At 37.0% G+C, this 22,917-nt stretch overlaps 1 protein-coding gene across 2 annotated transcripts in view; it reads right to left on the reverse strand.

Annotated features, from left to right (window-relative positions):
• The window catches only part of UBL3 (ubiquitin like 3), a 70,183-nt gene that overhangs the window by 12,034 nt on the left and 35,232 nt on the right, over positions 1–22,917 (reverse strand). For both annotated transcript variants that reach the window (XM_081214473.1, XM_081214472.1), the window contains exon 3: positions 932–1,040. In XM_081214473.1, coding sequence (XP_081070599.1) covers positions 932–1,040 — 109 coding nt within the window. The remainder of the gene's footprint in view (positions 1–931; positions 1,041–22,917) is intronic.

A 22,917-nucleotide genomic window follows, 5' to 3' on the forward strand; every position in this document is an offset into this window, starting at 1 on the left:
ATAAACATTATAACAAAAATAATTTAAGTCAGCACTAGGGAATCTACAAGAATTTTCTTCCTGTAAAGAGTTCCATATATTTTTTTTAGGTTGAGAAACACTGATCTAATTGATTCATTTTGTATACACTGTGTTCTTTGTTAAAACAAGTCTTGTGATTTAAAAGTCCAAGCTGCTTTGGTAGTAAAATTAAGTGAAATCAGCTGAAACAGTCATATCACTATGGTACATGCCATTAAAAGGTCAAGATGACTTGGGTTAAGTTCAAAGGAAGAACATAAGCTAAAGACTCACTTGAGGATGGCAAGACAGTCTTATTACATAGAAAAGAACCAGAGAAAGGAATACCACATACATACACACCACGCCCCCGCGCCCAAATTTTGTTTGTCATGGATACTGGCTTGAAAATGCAATGTATAAATGGATTTTATACCTTCTTGACCTTGTAGTAGTTCAGAGAACATAGGATGTGACATGAATTAGAAATTAACTTTGTGTCAAGCTCAATTTTAAATAGGCTATGTATAGAACAGACCAAAGAGAATGTATTATAATTTGTTAAAGATAGTGTTTCTTTCCTTTTATTTGTGTTTTGGTATAAATAGAGTTACTGATATGAAAGTGTGTATGTGTGTGTGTTAGCTACCTTGTGTTTTCTTTTAAAAAATAATTTTCTTTTATCAATACATTAAAACAGCTCTAAAGCCAACCAGGGACTTGATGCACTGGCTCCGTTATCATTCTGCAGTGAAGGAGCCGAAAAGCAAAACCCAGGAAGGATGCAGCACCCCCTTAACTTTAAGCCTTATACCCTCAATCATTTGTTTGTTCTCTTTTATTTACTTACAACTTTTTCAAAATGTTTGTGAAACAAGGTAGGGCATGAAGAATTAACATTATTCATTCCCAAGAGAAAAATACCACTCACCCATTGGCCAATTGTCATACACATGCTTTGCAATGTCAGAAGCGGAATCATTAGGAGAAAACAGGAACTCTTTTGTTTTCCCGCTTACCAAGATGAGGCGCAAGTTTATCTGAAAGAAGACAATGATTCTTTTAATATAAACCTTGAAATTTTTAAAATAAAATAATGACTCATCGTCTTTTCATTTCAATAACATTCTCAGTTATTACTAATGCCATTTTCTGGTTTTTATTTACTTAAATTATAAAAAGATTCTTTTTAAAGAATGGGAATTTGAGACATGATTTTATTTCCATTATTTAATATATATGTGTGTGGGGGGGTAATTTACCATAATAAACGAACAAAGGAAAACCAAAATTCATTATACTTTTAAACTTAACTACTCCAGCAATGCTCAGAATTGGACTTTTACAGGTTATCACTATAACTATAAAATACACATTTTCCATTGAAAAGCTAATAGAAGTGGTTACCCTGCAGATCACATCACCAAACAGGAAAAATAGTTACTTGCTAATCTGCTTCTTAGGAAAAAGAGACAAGAATTATATATAACTTTTTATCCTATAAAAAATTTTCAAACCTAAACAAATTAACCAGAAACTATAATTTTAAAGAACTTTATTAGAGCTAATAGAGGATTCAATAATTGTAATTACTTTAATCCCAATTACATGATCGTTCATTTCTGTGGGGAGGGGAGGAGGCGCCACGTGTGACACAGAACACAGATTCACCCTCACCGGAAAACCTAAAATGGACGAGAGAACTACTAATTTTGAGATCCACTGGATTTACAATTCCAAGTCAATATATATTTGCTTATACCAATCTTAATATATTTTCCAAAATGTTCACTTTTTCATTTTTGTCTTTATCCACAATTAATGATATTATTTAAAACCACGATATTCATTCATTTCCCCTATAAGTTACAGAAATACAAGGGCGGTTTTCTATACCTCCAGGCCTCTGTTAAGAGAGCAAATAACACCTTCCTAAAACTTCCACTCCTGAGCTCAGCGCTGGGATTAGCCTAGCTTCTTTATATAGAGAGAACAGAGAATGTCACTGTACCAGTTTGAATTGTGCCAGGTCCTAGGTTACCCAAGCTCTCCTCCTCAGTTACTAACATTTTTTTTTCTTAGAAAAAAAACCCCAGAAAATCTTTAAAATGACAAAGCCTACAGTGAAAACACTGGTGCCTACTGCAGCAACACCAAGATACCAGGTCACTGATTTACTATCTGCCACAACAGTGGCCACTGCCACTCCCAGTGCCTCACCACTTTGAAAATGTACTGAAAGTTACAAAATATCTCCTGTAGAAAAATGCTATACACAAACAATTCTGCATTCAATGGAATGCAGCTGGATTCCATAGTAGATGGAGTAGAACTGGGTTCCATATTAGAAACTGTATGTACACTATATCTCAATTTTTAAAGTATTTTAAAAGATAAAAAGAAATCTACATTTCAGGTGAAAAGCCCTTTCGATATGTCCAATATGAATTTTTGCTGCGTTTCCTAATTAAAATGAAAGTAGACCAAAGAACTTAATACAGGAAGAGATCTGATGAAATCACACTGCTATAAAGAAGTAATTTGATTCAGAAACTCTAAGTTCCATTAGAACAAAATTCAAGTAATAGTTTGCAAGAATGATTATATTGTAAGAAAGCACCACCTTATTTATCTCCTATAACAAGTAAGTAAGGAGTGATTCCCAAAGCAAGAAACCTAACATCTGCACAATACCATGTGAATTTTAGTTCTCACACATATATCACCGTTCAAGGCTGTCTCTTTACGTGTGAATATTGGTAAATATATATTTGCTCTGAACTTATATGGAATCTTTTAATAGCTTCAAACTCCTGTGTAACAGCCCTTCAGTTATTAATGCCCAAGAAATTATGCCCTTTATAATGGTTCAGCCACATGTGTCTGCTTAAACAGAAAGAAATGTAATTAAATTCAGGCTTCCTGAGAGTTATGTAAGTGATATGAACCTACTGTTTCCTGGAATCAACTTTTTAAGTTTAACGTTCATTTCTATTGAGCTTCTCTTCAAATTATATTTAAAAGTAGCAAAGAAAAGAGGGAAGGAGGGCTGAATCCTTATCTTCTGTAAAGTTTACACTAATGCATACTGTAGATTTTCCCTAATACCCATCAATATGGAAAAGGAAAAGTAAATGATAGCACATTCTTACTATGGAAATCTCCCGCAGTCATTAAATGACATAGATCTATATGATTTGACACGGAAAGACATCCACAATATATTAAACAAAAACGAAATCATCCACATACCTCCACCCCATAAATACATAACACTAAGTGCATTCATGCTGCAACGTTCTTGGCATTTCCTATTTTAAAACTGATATAATCACTGTCACTAATAAACTGAGATTTCACTTTCATATTTAAAAGTCAACGGTCTAACAAATTTATGTTTATCTAGATGTTCAGAATGTTGAAAACTTTTGGCCTGTAGATGTGTTTGACACAGGTTAAAAAATATTTTTTTAAATGTTTACAGGTGGGCATGAACTTTTCAGTTTGACACATACCCTACTAATCTCAATATACTCACACTGGTCTGCTTCATACACTTATACCTGGCTGGCCCCAGAGAACATTTAAGTTTATAATTCATGGTAAAGTTTGAAAGGGACTTTGGGCTACAAAATGAGAACAGAAAGCAGAGTAAGATTTTAAAACTTACTTAGAGGGCAACTAATCACCCCTTTGGGTGGGGAAAGGGGAGAACATGACAACTGCAAGAATAAGTCTAAAAGTACATCAATCTAAGAATTTATCAAATCTTACCGTTAAACTATCTATAACTGACAGTAGCAGTTAAAGACTGCATTTGGAAAGAAGCTTAAGTCCCAAATTAAAACTAACAGCAATAAACCCACAAAATTAAGTGGCTGAGTAAAGTAACACATTGCCTGAAACACTTCCACTGCCTGGAACAGTGCCTGGCACATAATAGGTGTTCAACCAGTATTTGCTGACTCACAAATATTTCAGTTTCTTCAGTTTGAAGACTCAAGTAGAGATGCAGACTAGATAGGTCAGCACCAAGATCAAAATCCAGGCTTCCACATTCTGGGCATTTTATTAAATGACAAGTGTAGGAAGTAGAATGAGAATGGATAGTAATTTTGTGGTAGTGACATGGACATGTGGGTATTTCAATGTGTAGAACCCTCAATGTTTAATTTGTCAGGGTCTGGATCTTTAGTGTCAGCAATATGCCACAATTTATATAAATGCTATTATTTAGTAAGGCGCTCTGAAAAGTGAAGTTAATCTTGAGCTACCATATTAACATGTATATTATGCCTAGTTTTCAAATGAAGATAAAGACTGGGTTTATTGATACCTTAGATTAACAGATGAGTCTGGACTTGTTCCTATGCTTGTATCTATGTGACAGCCTTGTCCCTAGACTAGAAGCATGAATCTATCTGCCTCAGTATGCAGTCAAGTATATCTTAGGACTGTAACACCAAGGGAGGAAAACACTGAATTCCCATCATTTCCTTCAGAAGAAATCCTGAAAGCAATCACCCAGACAAACATCTAGCTACACAGGTAGGTCAGTAGTTAATTGTTCTTATATTATAGTTAGAATCTCTCAGGCTTATTCAGATAAATAATGTCAATTATAGCTCCCCTCAGTAAATGTATAGCAATTCCTACAAATTTCTTTGTAGGAATTTTCTTTTAGAAGATTATGTATTAATTATTTAAATATTTATTAATGAAAGACCTTTTACTTCTTTGAAGCCAAATCAATCTATAAAATACCTTAAAAGAACCTCTGCTTATGAGGTAGTGGGATTCTCAACACATCGACAACGGGTTACAAACAACACTCTTATTTACAGCTTAAAATGTGATATACTGATATACATACTTCTCTAAAAACAAAACTGTTAATTAGGACTCTGAATGACTTGGTATGAGATGGAGTTCCTATTATGTAATGAAGTTCCCAAGCGATGGCACTTAGGTCATCCAAATGAATTATATATTTTATAATGACTTTTGAGGCAAAACAAATCAAAACAAGACTATTAGTGTGGTAGAACTACCATGATCATTTCCCGTAAGGCCAATGGAAACAACAGAAGCTCTGCCATGCATGTAATTTCAAGTTAAAAAAAAAAAAAAGTTTTCGGTCAAATGGACTGCCATTCCTATTTGTTAGATTATATCAATTTGGAGAAATCTCATCTAGAGCTTAATTCACTCAACAATTTGTTTTCAACTGGTCAGGATGGAAACATTTAGAGGGAAGGAAAGAGGGGGGGATGGAAGATGGGACTGACTGGAAGATAAACGGGCAACAGGAGGTGGACCACGCCCTTTAAAAGAAGTATGAAAATATGACTGCTTTCTACAAAAAGATCCACGTGTTGATCAAAAAGGGAACTCCTGACTTCCCTGAGAGTCTCTGAGGAGTAAACTGAGTCCTGGGGCGCTCTCCTCCATTTCCTAGGGAAGCACCTTTGCCTTGGCAGGGCTCATTCCTGCCTTTTTTGCTAAAGGATGAATAAGGGGCCAGTGGGAAAGATGTTAGACTTTCTTTGAAAATCACTTTTTAAAAGCTCTCAATTTATCTCGAGGGGATTATACCCAGTAAAAAAAAAAAAGTCAATCCAAAAGGCTACCTACTGTATGATTCCACTGATCCAATGTTCTTGAAATGACTAAGGTAGAGATGGAGAAGAGACGAGTGGTGGCCAGGTTTTAGGAAGAAGGGAAGGCAGTGGCTGTGTTTATAAAGGAAGCACAGGGATCCCAGGGGTGGAACTGCAATGTGTGCTGCTGTGTAAGTGGCACATGAATCTGCACATGTGATACAACTGCACAGAACTATACACACAGACACAAATGAGTGCATGCAAAACTGGGGAATCCGAATAAAGTCTGTGGATTTTATTAGCGTCAATTTCCTGTTGGGCTACTGTACTAGTTGTAAGATACTACCATTAGGGAAAAGTAGGTGAAGGGTGTATGCGATTTTTCTGTACTATTTCTTACAGTTGCATGTGAATCCATAATTACCTTGAAATAAAAAGATGTAAAAACAAGCGCTCAACTTGCTAAAATACATGGTATTATGTTTGTCTTTACTTATTTTTCTTATTTTCATTTGAAGATGAAAAGTACTTTTTTTTTTTTTTTTTTTTTTTTTTTTTCTTTTTGCGGTATGCGGGCCTCTCACTCTTGTGGCCTCTCCCGTTGCGGAGCACAGGCTCCGGACGCGCAGGCCCAGCGGCCATGGCTCACGGGCCCAGCCGCTCCGCGGCATATGGGATCCTCCCAGACCGGGGCACGAACCCGCATCCCCTGCATCGGCAGGCGGACTCTCAACCACTGCGCCACCAGGGAGGCCCGAAAAGTACTTTTTAAAACAATCTTGTATTAAAATAGCTACTTGATCTCGAGGAAAAAATATAAACCGACCATTGACTTAAGACAAGGTATGACGTTGAAAATAGATAAGCATTTCTTTTCTAGAGTTATGGATTTATAAATGGCATATTTTGAATTTTTGTTAACTGTAAAAGAAAAATGGAATGAAGGAGGAATGTATTCATGTTTCTACACAGGACTGATTTAAAACAAATTATTCAAGTAACTACAGTGCTTAAATATGATAATTATATATTTCACAAACTTTCTTTTAGTTGTTTATTCAAACATTTTCGGAAATAGATACTATGTTTGGTGCCTGGATTACAAAACATTTAATATGAAATCCCTGGAGGATTTCATACCCTTGAAGCTATGAGACATACAAACATAATTATGGAGGACAGGTGTGGCTACAAAATGCTCAACAAATATTTGCTGAATGAACATAAAAGAGAACAGAAAGGAGACCCTGTGAGTTGGAGATTCCAGGGTAGGGTAAAGAAGTAAAAATGCTACCAGCTTGCCATTTTTTGTGTGGCTTACTACACAGGCACCTAGTTAGCACTAGTCTAGCCAGGCTCTCACGCAGGTGTTCCTACCCACATTTCAGAGCTGTGGGAGTGAGTGTAGAGACCTTAGCAAGTGGGAAGCTGAGAGCTGAACCCAGTGCACTAACAACACAGAACCTGCTGTCTGCCATTCTGCTCAAGCAAACCAAGCGGTCCTGGCGAATTCCTCACCATGGTCTCCATGATTATTCTCTGTCATCTAGATCACACTTGCCCCCATTATGCCCCAATGACAGGTACCTTCTTTCAGTTCCTCAAAACTGCCAAGTTCTTCCCTGCCTCAAGGCCTTTACCCAGGTTGTTCCGGTCAGAACGCTCGGTGCCCCATGCTCCCCACCCCGACCCACACACGTTCTGGGCTTACATGTTTGAGAGGGGATGGTCCTGAGCCTAATCATCCTGGATGAAACGATAAAATTAAATTTTTGAAAAAAGAGCAGGAGAAGAATTTCAAAATAGAACTGAAGAAGCCAAGACAGCATTCCTACTTTTTACTGGAATGAAGGAGCAGTCAGTCCTATTTGTGAAGAAGTTAATATAAGGCATTCATGAAAACAGATTCTAACTTCTAAGAAAATACACCTGAATTCTTGTCTCGGAATTCACTTGTATTATGTAGTCATAAACTCAGGTACACTGAAACTTGCTAAATGGATTAAAACTATGGGATCTTTTTCTGTCTTCTTTTTAACACTTAAAATGATGTAGAGTCTAATATACATGAAATATGAAATCTTTAGAGGTAAAAACTCAGTGGCATTCCTTATTTTTAATTGTAGAAACACTTACCTACCCTGAAAAATAGGTAAAGGGGAGGTCAGAGAGTTCTCTAGCTTAAGTTCCCAAGTAAAACTTTTACAACATCTCATGTTACGTGGAATGTTAATTTCCAGAACATTTGACTCATTTAAAAACGTAGAAGAACTACATCCCAAAGCAACACTTAATGCTTTTTGAATTACATGAACCCATCAACTATTTATATTCATTATTTTTTGACCACTGAACATGAATAAGAATCTGCTGGACAATAAAAATGAATTTATAATAATAGTGAATTAGCCTACTTGCTTTCTATATAGACTTTTTTTCATCAGGGAAGAGACAAAGAAAATGTTGCGTTCTTATAAGTACAATTTAAAATCAAACAATGTAGCTTAAAATTTATACAGCATTTAGTGCCTGGCACATAGTAAGTGCCTAATTAACTCTTACCACAAGTCACCTATTACCATCGTCATCATAACCATCATCAGCTTAGTAAGTCATTTAATACTAACCACATGGTGCTCTTTCTTTAGATACTTTATAATGTACATTTACTTTAAAAAAAGTTTGGGAACTTGGATAAAATTAAAATTCCATGAGAAAACTGGATAATATATTCTCTTGAAAATTATTCTTAAAATTATAATTTCTCCTTCAAGTTCTAAATCCTATAAACTTAGAAAACATGTTAGTAATGAAATTATGATTTTGCATCACTTTAAAACCTGACTATAGGATATCCCTTTAAAACTTGCCCCTAAATAGGATGCAAACTAGCTGCTTTAACAAGATTTCAATATGAAATAGTAGCAGTCTGATTTCCTATACATACTATCAACTAAATAGCAACTTCGAATGAAAGTAAAGCACTCTCTTTGGGACACTGGGTTTGTATACAGGGAAACCCTTGTTTTGAGGATTTTTAGGTCTTATAACTCACTTTAATAAGAACAACAGTTCAGTACAATTGTTTCTGTCAACCAGGCACTCAATACAAACTAGCTGCTTTTAACAAGATTTCAATATGAAATAGTAGCAGTCTGATTTCCTATACATACTATCAACTAAATAGCAACTTTGAATGAAAGTAAAGCACTCTCTTTGGGACACTGGGTTTGTATACAGGGAAACCCTTGTTTTGAGGATTTTTAGGTCTTATAACTCACTTTAATAAGAACAACAGTTCAGTACAATTGTTTCTGTCCACCAGGCACTCAATATATTAAATTACAGACAGGAGAAAGGGAAATGGCAAAAGCAAAGCAATAACGGACACTGTGGAAGGGAGAGAACTTTTTCTATATTCATAATATATGTTTTCATGTATTTCAGGAAGGTGACAATTTGTTCCTCTACCCATCTCTCCTTAGTGGAAATACAATGGTGTTAAGTTTTTTGGCTAACAGCCTAAAATCATGAGAGAAGAAACTAATATTTATTGAATACCAACTAAGTACTAGAACTTTTCCTTACATACATTGTATTTTGGCACCTACTATATAGCACTTTCTCTTCTCTCTAATCACCTGGCTACTCCGATAAATCCAGGTATGACACAGGATGAATCTTTCAGACATCTATGCTTCTTACACTTGTCTTGGCTTTGCCATTATTTGAGGTGCATGCCAGGTTACATTTGAGGTTCCTGTGGGTGTCAATTCCCAGATCCTCTTCCTCCTACTTCTTCTAAGCTATTATCAAATTCTCAGTACTATAAGTTCCATGCCTTTTACAGTATTCCTCAATCATTCAACTTTTAAGATTGGAGGGAGTCTCAGGATTCATCCAGCTCATAGACAGGGAACAGACAAGGCAAAAGAGGCCCTGAAAGACTAGCTAGTTAGTGGCAAAGCAGAACAGGAACCCAAGCCTCTCTCTCCTAGGTCAGGGTTTGCTCCAGCATAACTTCAATGCCTCCCTAAACCACCCTCCCAGTCTCCTCTAGAGCTTTCAAAATATTGGACTTATGTCTTATTCGGATAGGCACTCCAGAAGGGCTTGCTTTTCTCTTTAGGAGTCATGCAACCTTTGAGGCAAAAATACTCCTTATCTGCTACATACTAGCTGAAAACGAATCCTGCATTTCTCTGAATGATGGAACTTCTACAGAATATAATAAGTAAATGTCAAGGGGAAAAGAGTTTTCATTTACCGTAAAATAAGTTTGGAAGTGCCAGGTTAAAAAATTCAAACAAGGTATCTGCCAGGAGCTTGGGGAAGGAGGAATGTGGAGTTGCTGTTTAATGAGTAAAGAGTTTCAGTTTTTCAAGATGAAACGAGTTCTGGAGTTGGATGGTGGTGATGGTTGCAGAACACTATGAATGCCTTTAATACCACTGAACTGTACATTTAAAAATGGTTAAGATGGTAAATATTATATGTATTTTACTACAATCTAAACACACACTAAATATTTATAAAACAAAATTCAAAGTTTCTTCACTGAAAAACTTCTCAGAATCTTTCATGTGCCAAAATGAATTTGTGAATTTCCAAGGGGAACAGGGGTCTACATCAGAGTATTCAAGACTGTTCTACTTTCAGCTGATATTCCCAGAGACTGAACACACAAATGTCTGTTAAACAAGCAACTAGGCGAGATGCTGTAGAAGATACAAAGATGATCAGTAGCTCCCCAGTACTCTGCGTTGGCTCTCAAGCATTCACCCACCTCCACAGACAGTGGGGCTAACACAAGAAGGTCACTGAAATTCAAGTTTGTTTCCTTGAATGTCACACAGGAGTAGTTTATGTGACCACTCCAGCCTACACCACTCATTACGGATTTTCAAATTTGTCGGGCATGGTGTGTTGATGCAGAGCCTGATTTGCATGTAACAGAAAATCAGCCATCAGTTCTATGGCATATTTTATCACAAAAAAATGCTGCAACAGTTTTAATTAAAATTATCTACACCTGCTGTTAGAGGATGTCAAAATGACTTTCCTCTTTACAGCATAACTGTGAATTAAATATTTGCATCACTGTCAAATGACAGTATATATCCAAAATGATCTTTAATATTAGAGTAAAGTTCACATAAAATGGACCCCTTAAAAACACAAAATTGATAAGTCGTATCTTTCCCATATACTTTTTTATTTAAATTTATTTATTTATTTATTTATTTTTGGCTGTATTGGGTCTTCGTTGCTGCACGCGGGCTTTCTCTAGTTGCAGCGAGCGGGGGCTACTCTTCGTTGTGGTGCGTGGGCTTCTCACTGCGGTGGCTTCTCTTGTCACACAGCACGGGCTCTAGGTGCACAGGGTTCAATAATTGTGGCTCGCGGGCTCTAGAGCGCAGGTTCAGTAGTTGTGGCGCACAGGCTTAGTTGCTCCGTGGTATGTGGAATCTTCCGGGACCAGGGCTCGAACCCGTGTCCCTGCATCAGCAGGTAGATTCTTAACCACTGCGCCACCAGGGAAGTCCCTCCCATATAGTTTTAAAAAAACATGAGGAAAATGGTTTAGACTTGATGGTCTGGCTGTGGCTAGAAAAGAAAATAATTTTAATGTGTGCCTTTGCCCTAAGAAAGAAAAACTTCATAGTTCTCTGAGGGATTGTCCCAGATGACTGTTAAAGTCCCTACCAGCTCTAATATAGGATTAACATTAAACAAAAAGGGCATGTTATTTAGAAATATAACCATTTTATTATGCATAATAAAAATGCATAGGATATAGAAACATTCACTAATGACCAAGTTATTCCTATCCGTCACACTTCATATTTGAATTAACAGAGATGTAATGATGTAAACCCACTGCCTTCATTTCCTCGTCACATCACTAACTCTTATCTTTAATTCCCTATAAACCAGTGCCTATTGAAGTCACACTAGTGAACTGTACTCGTGAAGGTCACCGAGGGCCATCTAATAAAAAACATCAAGTATAGATAGCTTCCTCTCATTTCTCATGTTCCTTAGTCTTTCTGCAACATTTGGCACAGTTTAACTCCTTCCTTCTTGAAAATCTTTCCTTGTTAGGCTTCTATAATTCCCAAAATGTGTTTTCTGGAACACTAGCATCCATTAAGTATTCTGGGGGAGAAAAGGGTTCAGTGACCGGATAAATCTGCAAAACGTTACTTCATATATATTCCCCTCTTGGAGATTTGCCATGTATGCTAACATATTAAAAACCCAGAGAATTCTTGCAATGAACAAATTCATTTAACTTTCACACAGTTGTAGTTTTTAACCACAGAACCAATTTTCTTTCCCATATTACCTGTTACCATCCCACAGATCTAGTGTTCAGTAAAACATACTTTGGAGAATATTTTCCTGCTCCTTTGAGCCTCTTTTTAGTTGTTCTCCTTCCTCTTGTACTGACTCCGAATATGGGCTTTCCAAGGTTCCCTCATCAATCTTTTCTTTCCAACCCCCTATCCAGGGGACATCCTCATCCACACCCGAGGCCTCAGCTGCCCCTAGTTGGGTCACCCCCACTCTCCATGGACGACCACTTTCACTTCTCCAGCTGCCGGCGACCATTTCTAATTAGAGAGCCTGCTGTTCCCTCAAAATCATGTTTAAATTTGAACGTACCCCTTCCTAAACAACAGGTATCCCTCCCAACTTGTTTATTTCTGCTCAGCTCTCCCGGCCTCCCAGTCACTCAGGCTTGAAAGCTCAGCGTCATCGTTTACTCTGCCCTGTTTTCTCCTCTCCCCTCTCTGTTACTAAATTCTTTCAGGCTCCCTCTGCTGACTCTCTCAGCCCCAACCCCCCCTGCACATTTCCAAACACTTGTGACCATTACAATCGTCCGTGTGCTACAGGTAGCCAACGTTTACTTATCACGTGAATGTGCTGCACGGTACTCTGCGTGGACGTGTGCAGCTCACGGCCGTACAACCCTGTGAGACAGCGACTACTGTCGCCATCTTCTAGATGGTAAATGGGGACACGGAGGTGAAGTAGCTTCTCAAGGTCACATAGTCACGGGCGAAACTGCTCAGTCCAATCCAACCATGGCTGTCCCTCGGTATCCACCGGATTGGGGTTCCAGGACCGTGGCGGATACCCATCTCCCTTACACAAAATGGCACAGTACAGTAAGTAGGCTTAGGGTCTCTGTACCCACGGATGCAGAACCCACAGATATGGAGGGCTGACGGTAATACTATTTCCCTATGCAAATTTCTACTCCAGCCAAATTGATATATTCATTATAAATCCTATGCTGGCAAGAATCACAAGAATGACTTCCTGATTCCTCTCTTTCAGTTCTAGTGCCTCCTTTGAAGCCTATGTGACAACTCCAGCCTACACTGCTCATTCCTACCTCAGAGTTTCTACCCAATCATGGGTGTATACTGGGGTGACCCTATGTGTCCACGTTTGCCTGGAACAGTTGTGATCATTGTTGTATAATTGTCTTCTCACTATTATGATGCACAGTGCCCCCTTTACTCTCAGAATATCTCAATCTAGACAATAAATAATAAGGTCATCCTACATATATCATATCATTTATTGTAGGAAGATACAGTTTATGTCATGTGTCTTAACTCTCCAATTATATCATGGTCCTTGAGGGTGGAAAAATCAATCTTAAAACTTCATAGTTCTCTTCTTTCATAAGTTGCTAACTTAACATACACAAGCACAGTTGCTTATGTGTGTGCGACAAAACAATTTTGGAGATGAGCCTTTGGCTGTGTTTTGTTTCCCAATTAAATCCTACTTTTAGCTCTAGAGACGAAAATTGCATTTTAAATTAATTCATATAGTTAACCTCAGTCACTGTGCCTGAAAAATACTAGGTATTGAATATACTGGAAGATGAAAGAATAATGTACCAGAATATGCCAGACTATAGCCAACATCCCTCAAATATTTCAATAATGTAATGTAACAGGATACTTTAAGTATAACCAGGAAGTGGATCTACCGACAACTACCAAGAAAAATATGTATTCTCATGTTTTTACTATTATACACAGATAGGTGATGACAGACTCACTGTTTTCCACACACAACTATCATGGACTACGTGCCCTGAAACAGCCCATAGTGATAATAAAAAACAGTTGCCCTGAAGAGGGAAAAAAGAAAAAGACATTTTAAAAAATCATCCCATTCTTTACAGTATGTTTGTAGTCAACTCATTATTCAAAAGCGATAGCAAACTCTCCTGTTTAAGAAGAATACATTCTGTCTGGCTATGAAGACGACGATTGTTCCAGGCTGCCTGTGCTTCACAGGCCTATTCAGCTCACACAGACAATTTGCATCAACCTGTGCCTAGTGACACTGTCACTCAGCGGTGCCCCAGATAGCCACAACCTCATGTGCTCTTAACATTGAGGTTCTCATTTATAAATTAATGTCTCTGGAATACTCATGAATTCTTACTTGAATATAATTGTTTTATTCATTATTATTTATTAAAGTTTAAAACCATAATAAGTTATTTTACTTAGGCTTAGTGTGACAAAATTATTTAGCAGCAGAACTCTACAAAACAAGCAGGAAATGAAAAAGGCAGACATGTAAATGCATCAACATCAGCATATAATATTAAGTACAATTATCAGGAAAATAGAGCACAAAATTCTGCATCTATGCCGGGTATACCATCTAAGCTAAGAATGTTATTAATTAACATAATCACTAAGTGTTCATCATTGGGGGTGAATGCATCATGCTATTCATTTAAATAAACACAAGAACTGTATGTTCATAAAAGTTGTTACTGAATATAAGTATAAATCCAGCAGCATCAAAACATTTAGCATTACAATACAGAAAGCAAATGCAATGGCAGCAGATGGTTTCAAAGAGGGGAAATAAAGAAGAAAACTACACAGTAGTAAAGTACAAATTAAAACTAAAAGGAAAAATTTTACAAAGAAATAGTTAAGGAAAAGGGCAGATGAACTCCTGGGAAAAAGTAAATGACTAACAGAGAGCAAAAGAAGGAATATTTATAAAGAGGAAAGACTGTTATGAGCAGATTAGACAACTGCCTAGAGACATGGACATGAAAAGAGTAGAATGCATCTTTGCCAGAGAAACAATTCAAGAACTAAAGAACCCCTGGCACTGAGCTAGAAAATATCACTTATGCTTTCTGCAAATTTAGAAACTCAGGTTCAGAGTTAAAGAAAAATTGTCTAAGGTTACAAAAAAAAACAGAAGATAGTTAGAAATCCAGATAAATTGGTGCAGGTCAGTTAAGTATGACTATCTTCTGACTTGGACTATATGCTATACACTGAGCAATGCTCTATTTTTTAAATCAATAAAATAGCCTACGCTCATGTCTATTAAACAAAATCCACAAGAGTAAGTGAGGAATTTCAGAAGTTTCTAACATATATCAACAATAGCTCAGAGTAACGAACACCATAAAATAGATACAAAAGTCTGGGAAAGATATTTAATGAATCTCTCGATCTGTCATTGTAAGAACTTAATAAGCGTTCCTAATCACTTTGATTTCTTACATTAGAGCTCATTTTCAGAATATTCCTGACGTTAATGTTTGAACAATTACCAACCTCTAACATACTGTCCTTACTCTATCTGCCGTTTTAGAAAGTACTAATAGGGCATAAAAATTGTTTTCTTAGGGAATAGAAAAAAATTATTTTTCCAGTTTTCTTCAAAAGTAATTCCACAATGCTATGCATTTGATTATGTTTTCTTGCAGCAGTTGTGGGGAAGAACTAAATGCATCAGGACTACAAATAACAAAGGCAGAATTCTACCCAAAGTTACTGTTATGATTATTACCTACTGGAGCCAAAATAGTCTTTTCTTGGCACTCCTAAATTATCAGACTGCAAACATTCATTTCACATTCAAGTATTCAGGCTATTCACTCATGAATGGAATTAGTGGTTTTGATCACATATACACAAATTTTTATGTGCATAGGACCTAATGCCTTCGAGGAACAACTCTACTGGTAGTGACTTTAATCTAGCAAATACTAAGTAATCTGGATCCTAACCAACTCTAATTTATAAGCTTTGATGTCCCAAGGCTTCATGTGTAAATCCACTGTTTGAAACCTGGATTACATTTCTATAGAAGAAAGGCTATTTACGGCAGTTAGTTTCCCAGCGAATTCCTAAGTCTATTTAATCTATTGTAATAATATGACTAAAATACACCTAATATGCAGTGAAAAGCAGTAACATTATTAGTAATCGCAAACACCCATAACTCTTACTGTGTGCCAGGTCATCCATCCTTTAGGTGTTTTTCATATATTGACTCATTTGATCCTCACAACAACCCTATGGGAAAGTTACTATACTATGCCCATGTTTACAGAGGAGGAAACTAAGCAGAGACTAAATAACCTACCCAAACCTGGCTAAGAAGTACCAGAGCTGGGTTTCAATCCAACCCTGGTTCCAGGGCCTGCACTTTTAGCCACTAGGCTGAATTGCCTCTAATTATTAACAAGTTTTAGTTCAGCCTGCAGAGCATCCAAAGTTTTAAAAGTACATCATGGTTTTTTACTTCAAATGACTCATCTGATACTTTAAAAGATTCTTCTGAGGTTGGTTTCATTACTTCACTCAGTCACTATTATTTAATGAATTATTCACATATGTGCACGTAGAATTTACTTCAGGATCAGTATATATGGTCAGAGCCCCTGGCCCCTGGCTGAAGCACCTGGACTACTCCATTTGTCTCCAAAATGTATGCTTCCTAAATAAACAAATCTGAGTTGTTCTGCTTTTTAAAAATAAAAAAACAAATAAATCATCTCTATCAGGAAGTTAAATGGAATAACAATTACCATGACTTCTGCTAATCACTCCAGAAATATACTGAATTAACTTTGATTCCTGTTCTTTTTTTTTTTTTTTTTTTTTTTTTTTGCGGTACGCGGGCCTCTCACCGTTGTGGCCTCTCCCGTTGCGGAGCACAGGCTCCGGACGCGCAGGCTCAGCGGCCATGGCTCACGGGCCCAGCCGCTCCGCGGCATGTGGGATCCTCCCGGACCGGGGCACGAACCCACGTCCCCTGCATCGGCAGGCGGACTCTCAGCCACTGCGCCACCAGGGAAGCCCATGATTCCTGTTCTTAATGTTGTCTTCTATGTTGTATTTACTGGGGGCTTGATAGCGTCACCTGTTCATTTTCTGTCAACTTCCCCCTCCATTGCTCTTGGCAACACCAATCTTGGAGCACCATCTCCTCACCCCAAGACACAAAGATTCAAAGGAACTACTAACAGAGGTTCAAATCCAAAAGATTCACTGGTGCGCATACAGGACTAGTTTTGGACTAGCTGTTCTGTGAAGACAAGAAGGCAGGGGTGAAGGGCTGGAGGATGGAGAGAGAGCTCAGCGATGACTCAAACTAGAGAGAAAGAAATGAAGAGACAGGGTCTCCAAGTTAGTTCTAGCTTCTACAATTAGCTTTAATTTTTATTCAATTTACAAATCTGTCAAAATATTATCACTTGACTTTTGATTAACTTCTTAAATTTTAAACTGCAATTATAAATTCAATAGATTTTTTTCCTTTTTACATATTTCAACTACCTGATGGCAAATCTTCCCAATTACTTAATAATTCCTATAAAACTAATAAACTAAACTTATAAAAACATGAACCTTAAATTCTTGTCAATGTCACAGTAATGTAAATAAACTTATAAGTGTTTATCCTAGAAATCACAAGCAAAAAAAAACCCAACTCAATTACATATTTTACATTGGAAGTACATTGACCTCAGCATCATTTAGTCAGCCATCAGAGAAATCAAAATCAAAACCACAATAAGATATCATTTCAAACCCACTAGGATGGTTATAACCAAAACAATAGACAATAAGTGTTGGCAAAGGTGTGGTGAAACTGGAATCCTCAAGTATTGCTGAGGGGAATGTAAAATGGTACAGCCGCTCTGGAAAACAGTTTGGCAGGTCCTCAAAACGTTAAACACAGAGCTGTCCTATGATCCAGCAATTCCAGTCCTAGGTATGGTTGATTCTCATTATACGGAGTAGTTCTGTTCTACACAGTTTCGTGAACACTGACTAAGAGGATACTGAGCCACTACTATTAGGGTTAGGTTGTGAGCCTCTGGTAACAATTTCATCAACCAATGAATACATAACCTGATGTTATATGTGTTTCTATTTAAAGATACCTTAAAAAGATGTTTACACAACTCTGTGAACATTCCAAAAAATCCACTGAACTGTACACTTTTTAAAAGGGTGAATATTATGGTATGTGAATTATTTCTCAATTTTTAAGAATTGGAATTACATTGAACCTGAATCTAATTGAGTCTCTAGACTTCAATACCAGTTTACAGGAAAACTGAGGAATAGAGGAAGAAATAAAATAACACTATGAAAAATCAAAACTTAAACCAAATCCAAAATGCAGTACATTGTACAAGACATATGTCCAGCTCTTCCAACAAGTCGATGGCATAGGAAGAGAGAGAGAAAGGGGGTTAAAGAGGGAGGGAACTAAGAGAATAAAAGATACTCAAATGACATAATCATATGCAATGTGCAAACCCTTTTAGATCTCGATTTGAACAAACCAACTCTTAAGTAAAATAAGGGAGATCTCAATATGGACTGCAGAGTAAATGTTATTAAGGAATTACTGTGATAATGAAGTCACGATTATATAGATTCTTATCTGTTAGAGGTTCATACCTAAGAATTTAAGGAAAAGTGACCAGAAACCTGGGATTTGTTTTAAAATACTCTATTAAAAACAACTTGTTGGGGGAGGATGGTGGTGAATAGGTATAATAAGAATGGTATACATGTTTTTAATTGTTGAAGCACGATAATAGGTACATAGGAGTCCTTTAGACTGTATTTTCCACTTCTATGAATGTTTGAAACTTTCTATGATGAAAAGTTTTTTTTAATTATAATTATAAGGCAGTCTCATTATTCAAAGAAGTCTAATTCTCTTAACTATGAAAACTACATAAACTGCCAAATATGGAGAGATTGCTTATTTGTGTATTCTTTTTAAACTTAATTCAATATCTTCCAGGAAGTAAAAGACATTTGTCTAATAAAACAATTATACCATCACAAACAATTTTGGGATAACTTTCCTATGAAACTTTTAGGGCTACCATCTCAGCTGTTAAGATTTCTTCAAGATCAGACAGGCCCAGGGACAGACTCTTGCCTGCAACCACAACTGCCAGCTGAACCTGCATGATAGCTGTTGCATCAATGACGCCAGAACTTAGAGAAGGAGACGGGTCCCTCAGCAGCCTGCCTCCAACCTAAAGGATGTCTTACAACCTAAAGGATGTCTCCAAACGAGACACTGACCGTTACCTGCCAGAAAGTTGTCAAACATATACATACAAATCATCTGTCTTTGCAGTCAACGATTATAATAAAAAAATGAAAAAAACTTTCAAAATAATCAACGATCCGTTCAATATGAATGGTGCCTCTACCTTGGGTGGGACAACTCTGACCCTTAGATTCAAGTTTACTATTAATGTATATATGCTTAATTTTTCTGTTTACTCAAAGAAATCTATAACTCTACTTGGGTGGCTACAATGCTGATTAGATGTGGCATTTATCTGAATTTTAAGATATGTGAATGTCTTCCCATGTAAATATATAAGAACCCTGAACTTGGTTTGTATGTATTTCATATATTTTCTACCTTTTGGAGCCACAGTTCTTTTAGGTGATAAACTAATAAGGATATAATCTTGGATCTTTTTCATGACTTGGTCTGAATTCTGATCACAACTGCTAAGGCCATTCTACTGAAAGGTATTATTTGCAGATTCTTTCAGCTTTTTAATTAGGTACTGTTCTAAATTCAGCTGCTATTCCCCAAGGGTTTCCTATTCTAGGTTTAAGGAAATGACAGGAAAATTTTAGGAAAAAACTTGAGGGCAGGGAGTCCCTGCCACGTAAAGGGAACATGTAAGTGTCTCTTTTCTTTAACAACTGACATTTCAATTACAGTGTCATGGAATAAGCAGTTCATGTACTCACACATTAATCATTTACATATTTTATTAGTAGAAATACCTTACGAAAACACAACCTAATCAAATAGGCTCTAAAGGAAAAAAAATCTTAATGTATTTTTCTTATTCCCCATATTCTGTGTTCTGTGCATCTGTGTTCTGTTGGTTTGTGTTTGTTTTTGTCTCCCCATCAAAACTGTACATTTCTTCAGGTCACAAAAAAGGAAAGGAAAGAGGAAAAGTATATGCTAGATGCTTTGTTATTTTGTGAATGAGATGTCATACAGTCAACACAAGCTTAGTTGGTGAGTAAAATATCTTTGAGGAGTACAAACAGAATCTTAGAATTAAAGGAGGGTAATGTCTCCATAGGACGTTTTCATCAACATATGGTTCTCTGGTGAATACCCCTCATCTTCTTTAAGGTCTCCTAACACATTTACATTAGGCCAGGATAGTGCTAGAGACTATTACTCTCCTAATTCCCCCCTGACATTCCCCAATATGTTTTCAAATCTGTTATTTAATTCACATTACATACATTACCTACATGCATTTGGGAGGCACTTTAATGACTGTTACTTTACCTCTAAAGTAAAGCACCTTTGGCTACTGCAAAGATCAGACATTTAAAATAAGTATGAACATTTACTCTAAATTCTAAGACCTTAAAGTGCTCTCATATTTATATATAAGGAATAATGTGCTTCAATCAAATAAAATGGCTATCCTTGATTTGTCCTTTTCCTAACCTTGCTCAATTATGTCCTGCCTTATATATGAGGTCTGCCATACATTTAGGCCTATTAATCCTTTGAGTATCAATTAAACATGTAACTCCTATCTCCTCAATTAGACTATAAACTCCTCAAGGACAGGAAACACAAAAACTTCCATTCCTTTGCGTCTGTACTTCCTTCTACTTCCTCTCACCACTGGCCAGTTTTTTACAGAGTGGGTATTTGTGGCAGCATTATTAAATAGCCTTAATGAAGGCACGGTACAGTACTGAACCAGCTAATCATTCTCCCTAACGTGCGTCAATAAAATCATTAGGGGGCCAGTAGAGAGGAAGAGAAAAATACCATGATGACCAGGATGCTGTCTTCAACAAGCCATGGCAACTACTGAAGAGGTAACCCTAAAATGAAGCAGCTACATTCCACATGCTTACTAACAATCCTTATTCCAAAGACTCAAGGTCCTCTGAATGCCTGCAATCACTCTACAAGTGTTTCAGTCTTTAAGCCATTTTATTTTGATAATTTAAATCTGAGTAAGGTAGCCTGAAGCATGTACAATTAGAAAATACGTGGAAAACAAACCACTTCTAAGTGGGCTTACTATGCTGCAGTACAGCTATTATACAACGTATATGTGAATTACTTCTCAGATGAGGGAATTCAGCAAAGAATTAAAAAACCTGTAAGACTCATCAAACTACCATTCTAGTAATTTTTGACATGCTTGATATTATTGGTGGTGGTGATAACAATAGGATTTACTGACTACTTACCGTGTGTCAGAAAGTGTGCTAACTATAATTATATAAAGCAGATATTATCTTTATCTTCCAGATGAGCGAACTGAGGCTTAACTGAGGTTAAATATCTTGCCAAAGTTAAGTGGAAGGTTTTTCCAGTTCACTGTACAGCCTGGGTTTGGTTATCAGACCTAGCACTTAATAGCTGTGACATCCCAGACATAATACTTGACTGTTCTGGGAGCTAAGTTTCTTAGTTGTAACATCACTACTATCAACATCTGTTTCATACTGCAGAGTCTGCAAAATGTTTTGATATATATTAAGTTACTGGATATTCACACCACCCTCATTTTCTCATTCTGCAGATGACTTACCCAAGGTCACATGCCTGGTGGCTAGATCAGGGCTTACATACAGAGAATACCCTAACTACTCACAATCTATTCTGAAGCTCAAATGAGACAGTATGTGAATGTATTTTGTAAACTCTACATCTTTTTGTAAAAATGTAAACTAGCATATTATTATCCATGTTCCCTGATTAGGGAGGTACTGATTGTATTCAGTGATCTCGAAAGTTATATCTAGATGTAAAACTGCAAGTTGGAAGAGTTTTTTTCTTTTGCTATTATAAGTTAATTAAAAAAAATAGATTCCCACCATCTAAAGACTATTAACATTTTTTTTACACAGTATGATCACGCTCAATAAAATATAAATTTTTCCTTTTCCTCAAGATAATGTTAAGAATCTCTCCATGGTATTCATCATGCATTCAGCCAAAAAAAAAAAAAATAGCACCTATCATGGACACACTGGGTATGTAAACAAGCAAACAAACAAAAGATAACCTGTAAGAAAGTGCTATAAAGGAAACAAGGCTCTAGAATAGGGAGCTTTAGGAAGGTTTCATTGAAGGGCTCTCTGAGGAGGTGATACTTACACTGAGACCTAAAATAGGAGCCAGAAACACAAAGAATAGGCAGTAGGACACTCCAGGCAGTGGGAACAGCATTTATGAAGACTTCAAGGGAGAAAAGGAAAAACCTTGCCCATTTCAGGAAAGAGAACACAAATACTAAGGGCAGGCTGGCAGCCGAGGAAGACTGGCACAAATGAGGTTGAAGGGTACACGGGCCAGATCCCACACAAGCCGAGAGGAGTCTGAGTAGTGCTCAGAACGTCGTACTGTGAAACCATTTAAAAGTTTTAAACAGGGAGGCACATGATCCAAATTCCACTGAAGATCACCTTGGCTGCTGTATGGATAAAGTAGCTAATGAGATAAGAAGAGAGCCCAGCCCGAGCCCTGAAGAAGGCTAACATTCAGAAAGCAGACGGAGAGCTGGCAAAGGAAACTGAGAGGGAGGGGCTGATGAGGGAGCAAGACAGCCCTGTGTGTGGGGTCGTGGAAACCAAAAGAAAGTGTTTAAAGGAAGACCAGAGGCTATACTATTTTAAGTTCTGCTGAGAGGTCAAGTAAGATGAAGACAGAGAAGCATCGTCTGGATTTGTAACCGAGAGATCACTAACGACCTAGAACAGTTTCCGTGGCATGCAGTCTATTCTGTGCACAACCTTTGTAAATATTTAATGACTTCTTAATATCCCACTGAGTGAAAATACAGCCATTTTTCCTATAAAAGGGAGTTTTCTACATAGGAATTAGATATTTTAAATTCAATTAAAGAACATGATTTACCTTATTTGAACCAATATTGTTTATAATACAAACTATGATGAAG

Source organism: Mesoplodon bidens, assembly GCF_964165515.1.
Source record: "Mesoplodon bidens genome assembly, chromosome: 17".
Classification (NCBI taxonomy): Eukaryota; Metazoa; Chordata; class Mammalia; order Artiodactyla; family Ziphiidae; genus Mesoplodon; species Mesoplodon bidens.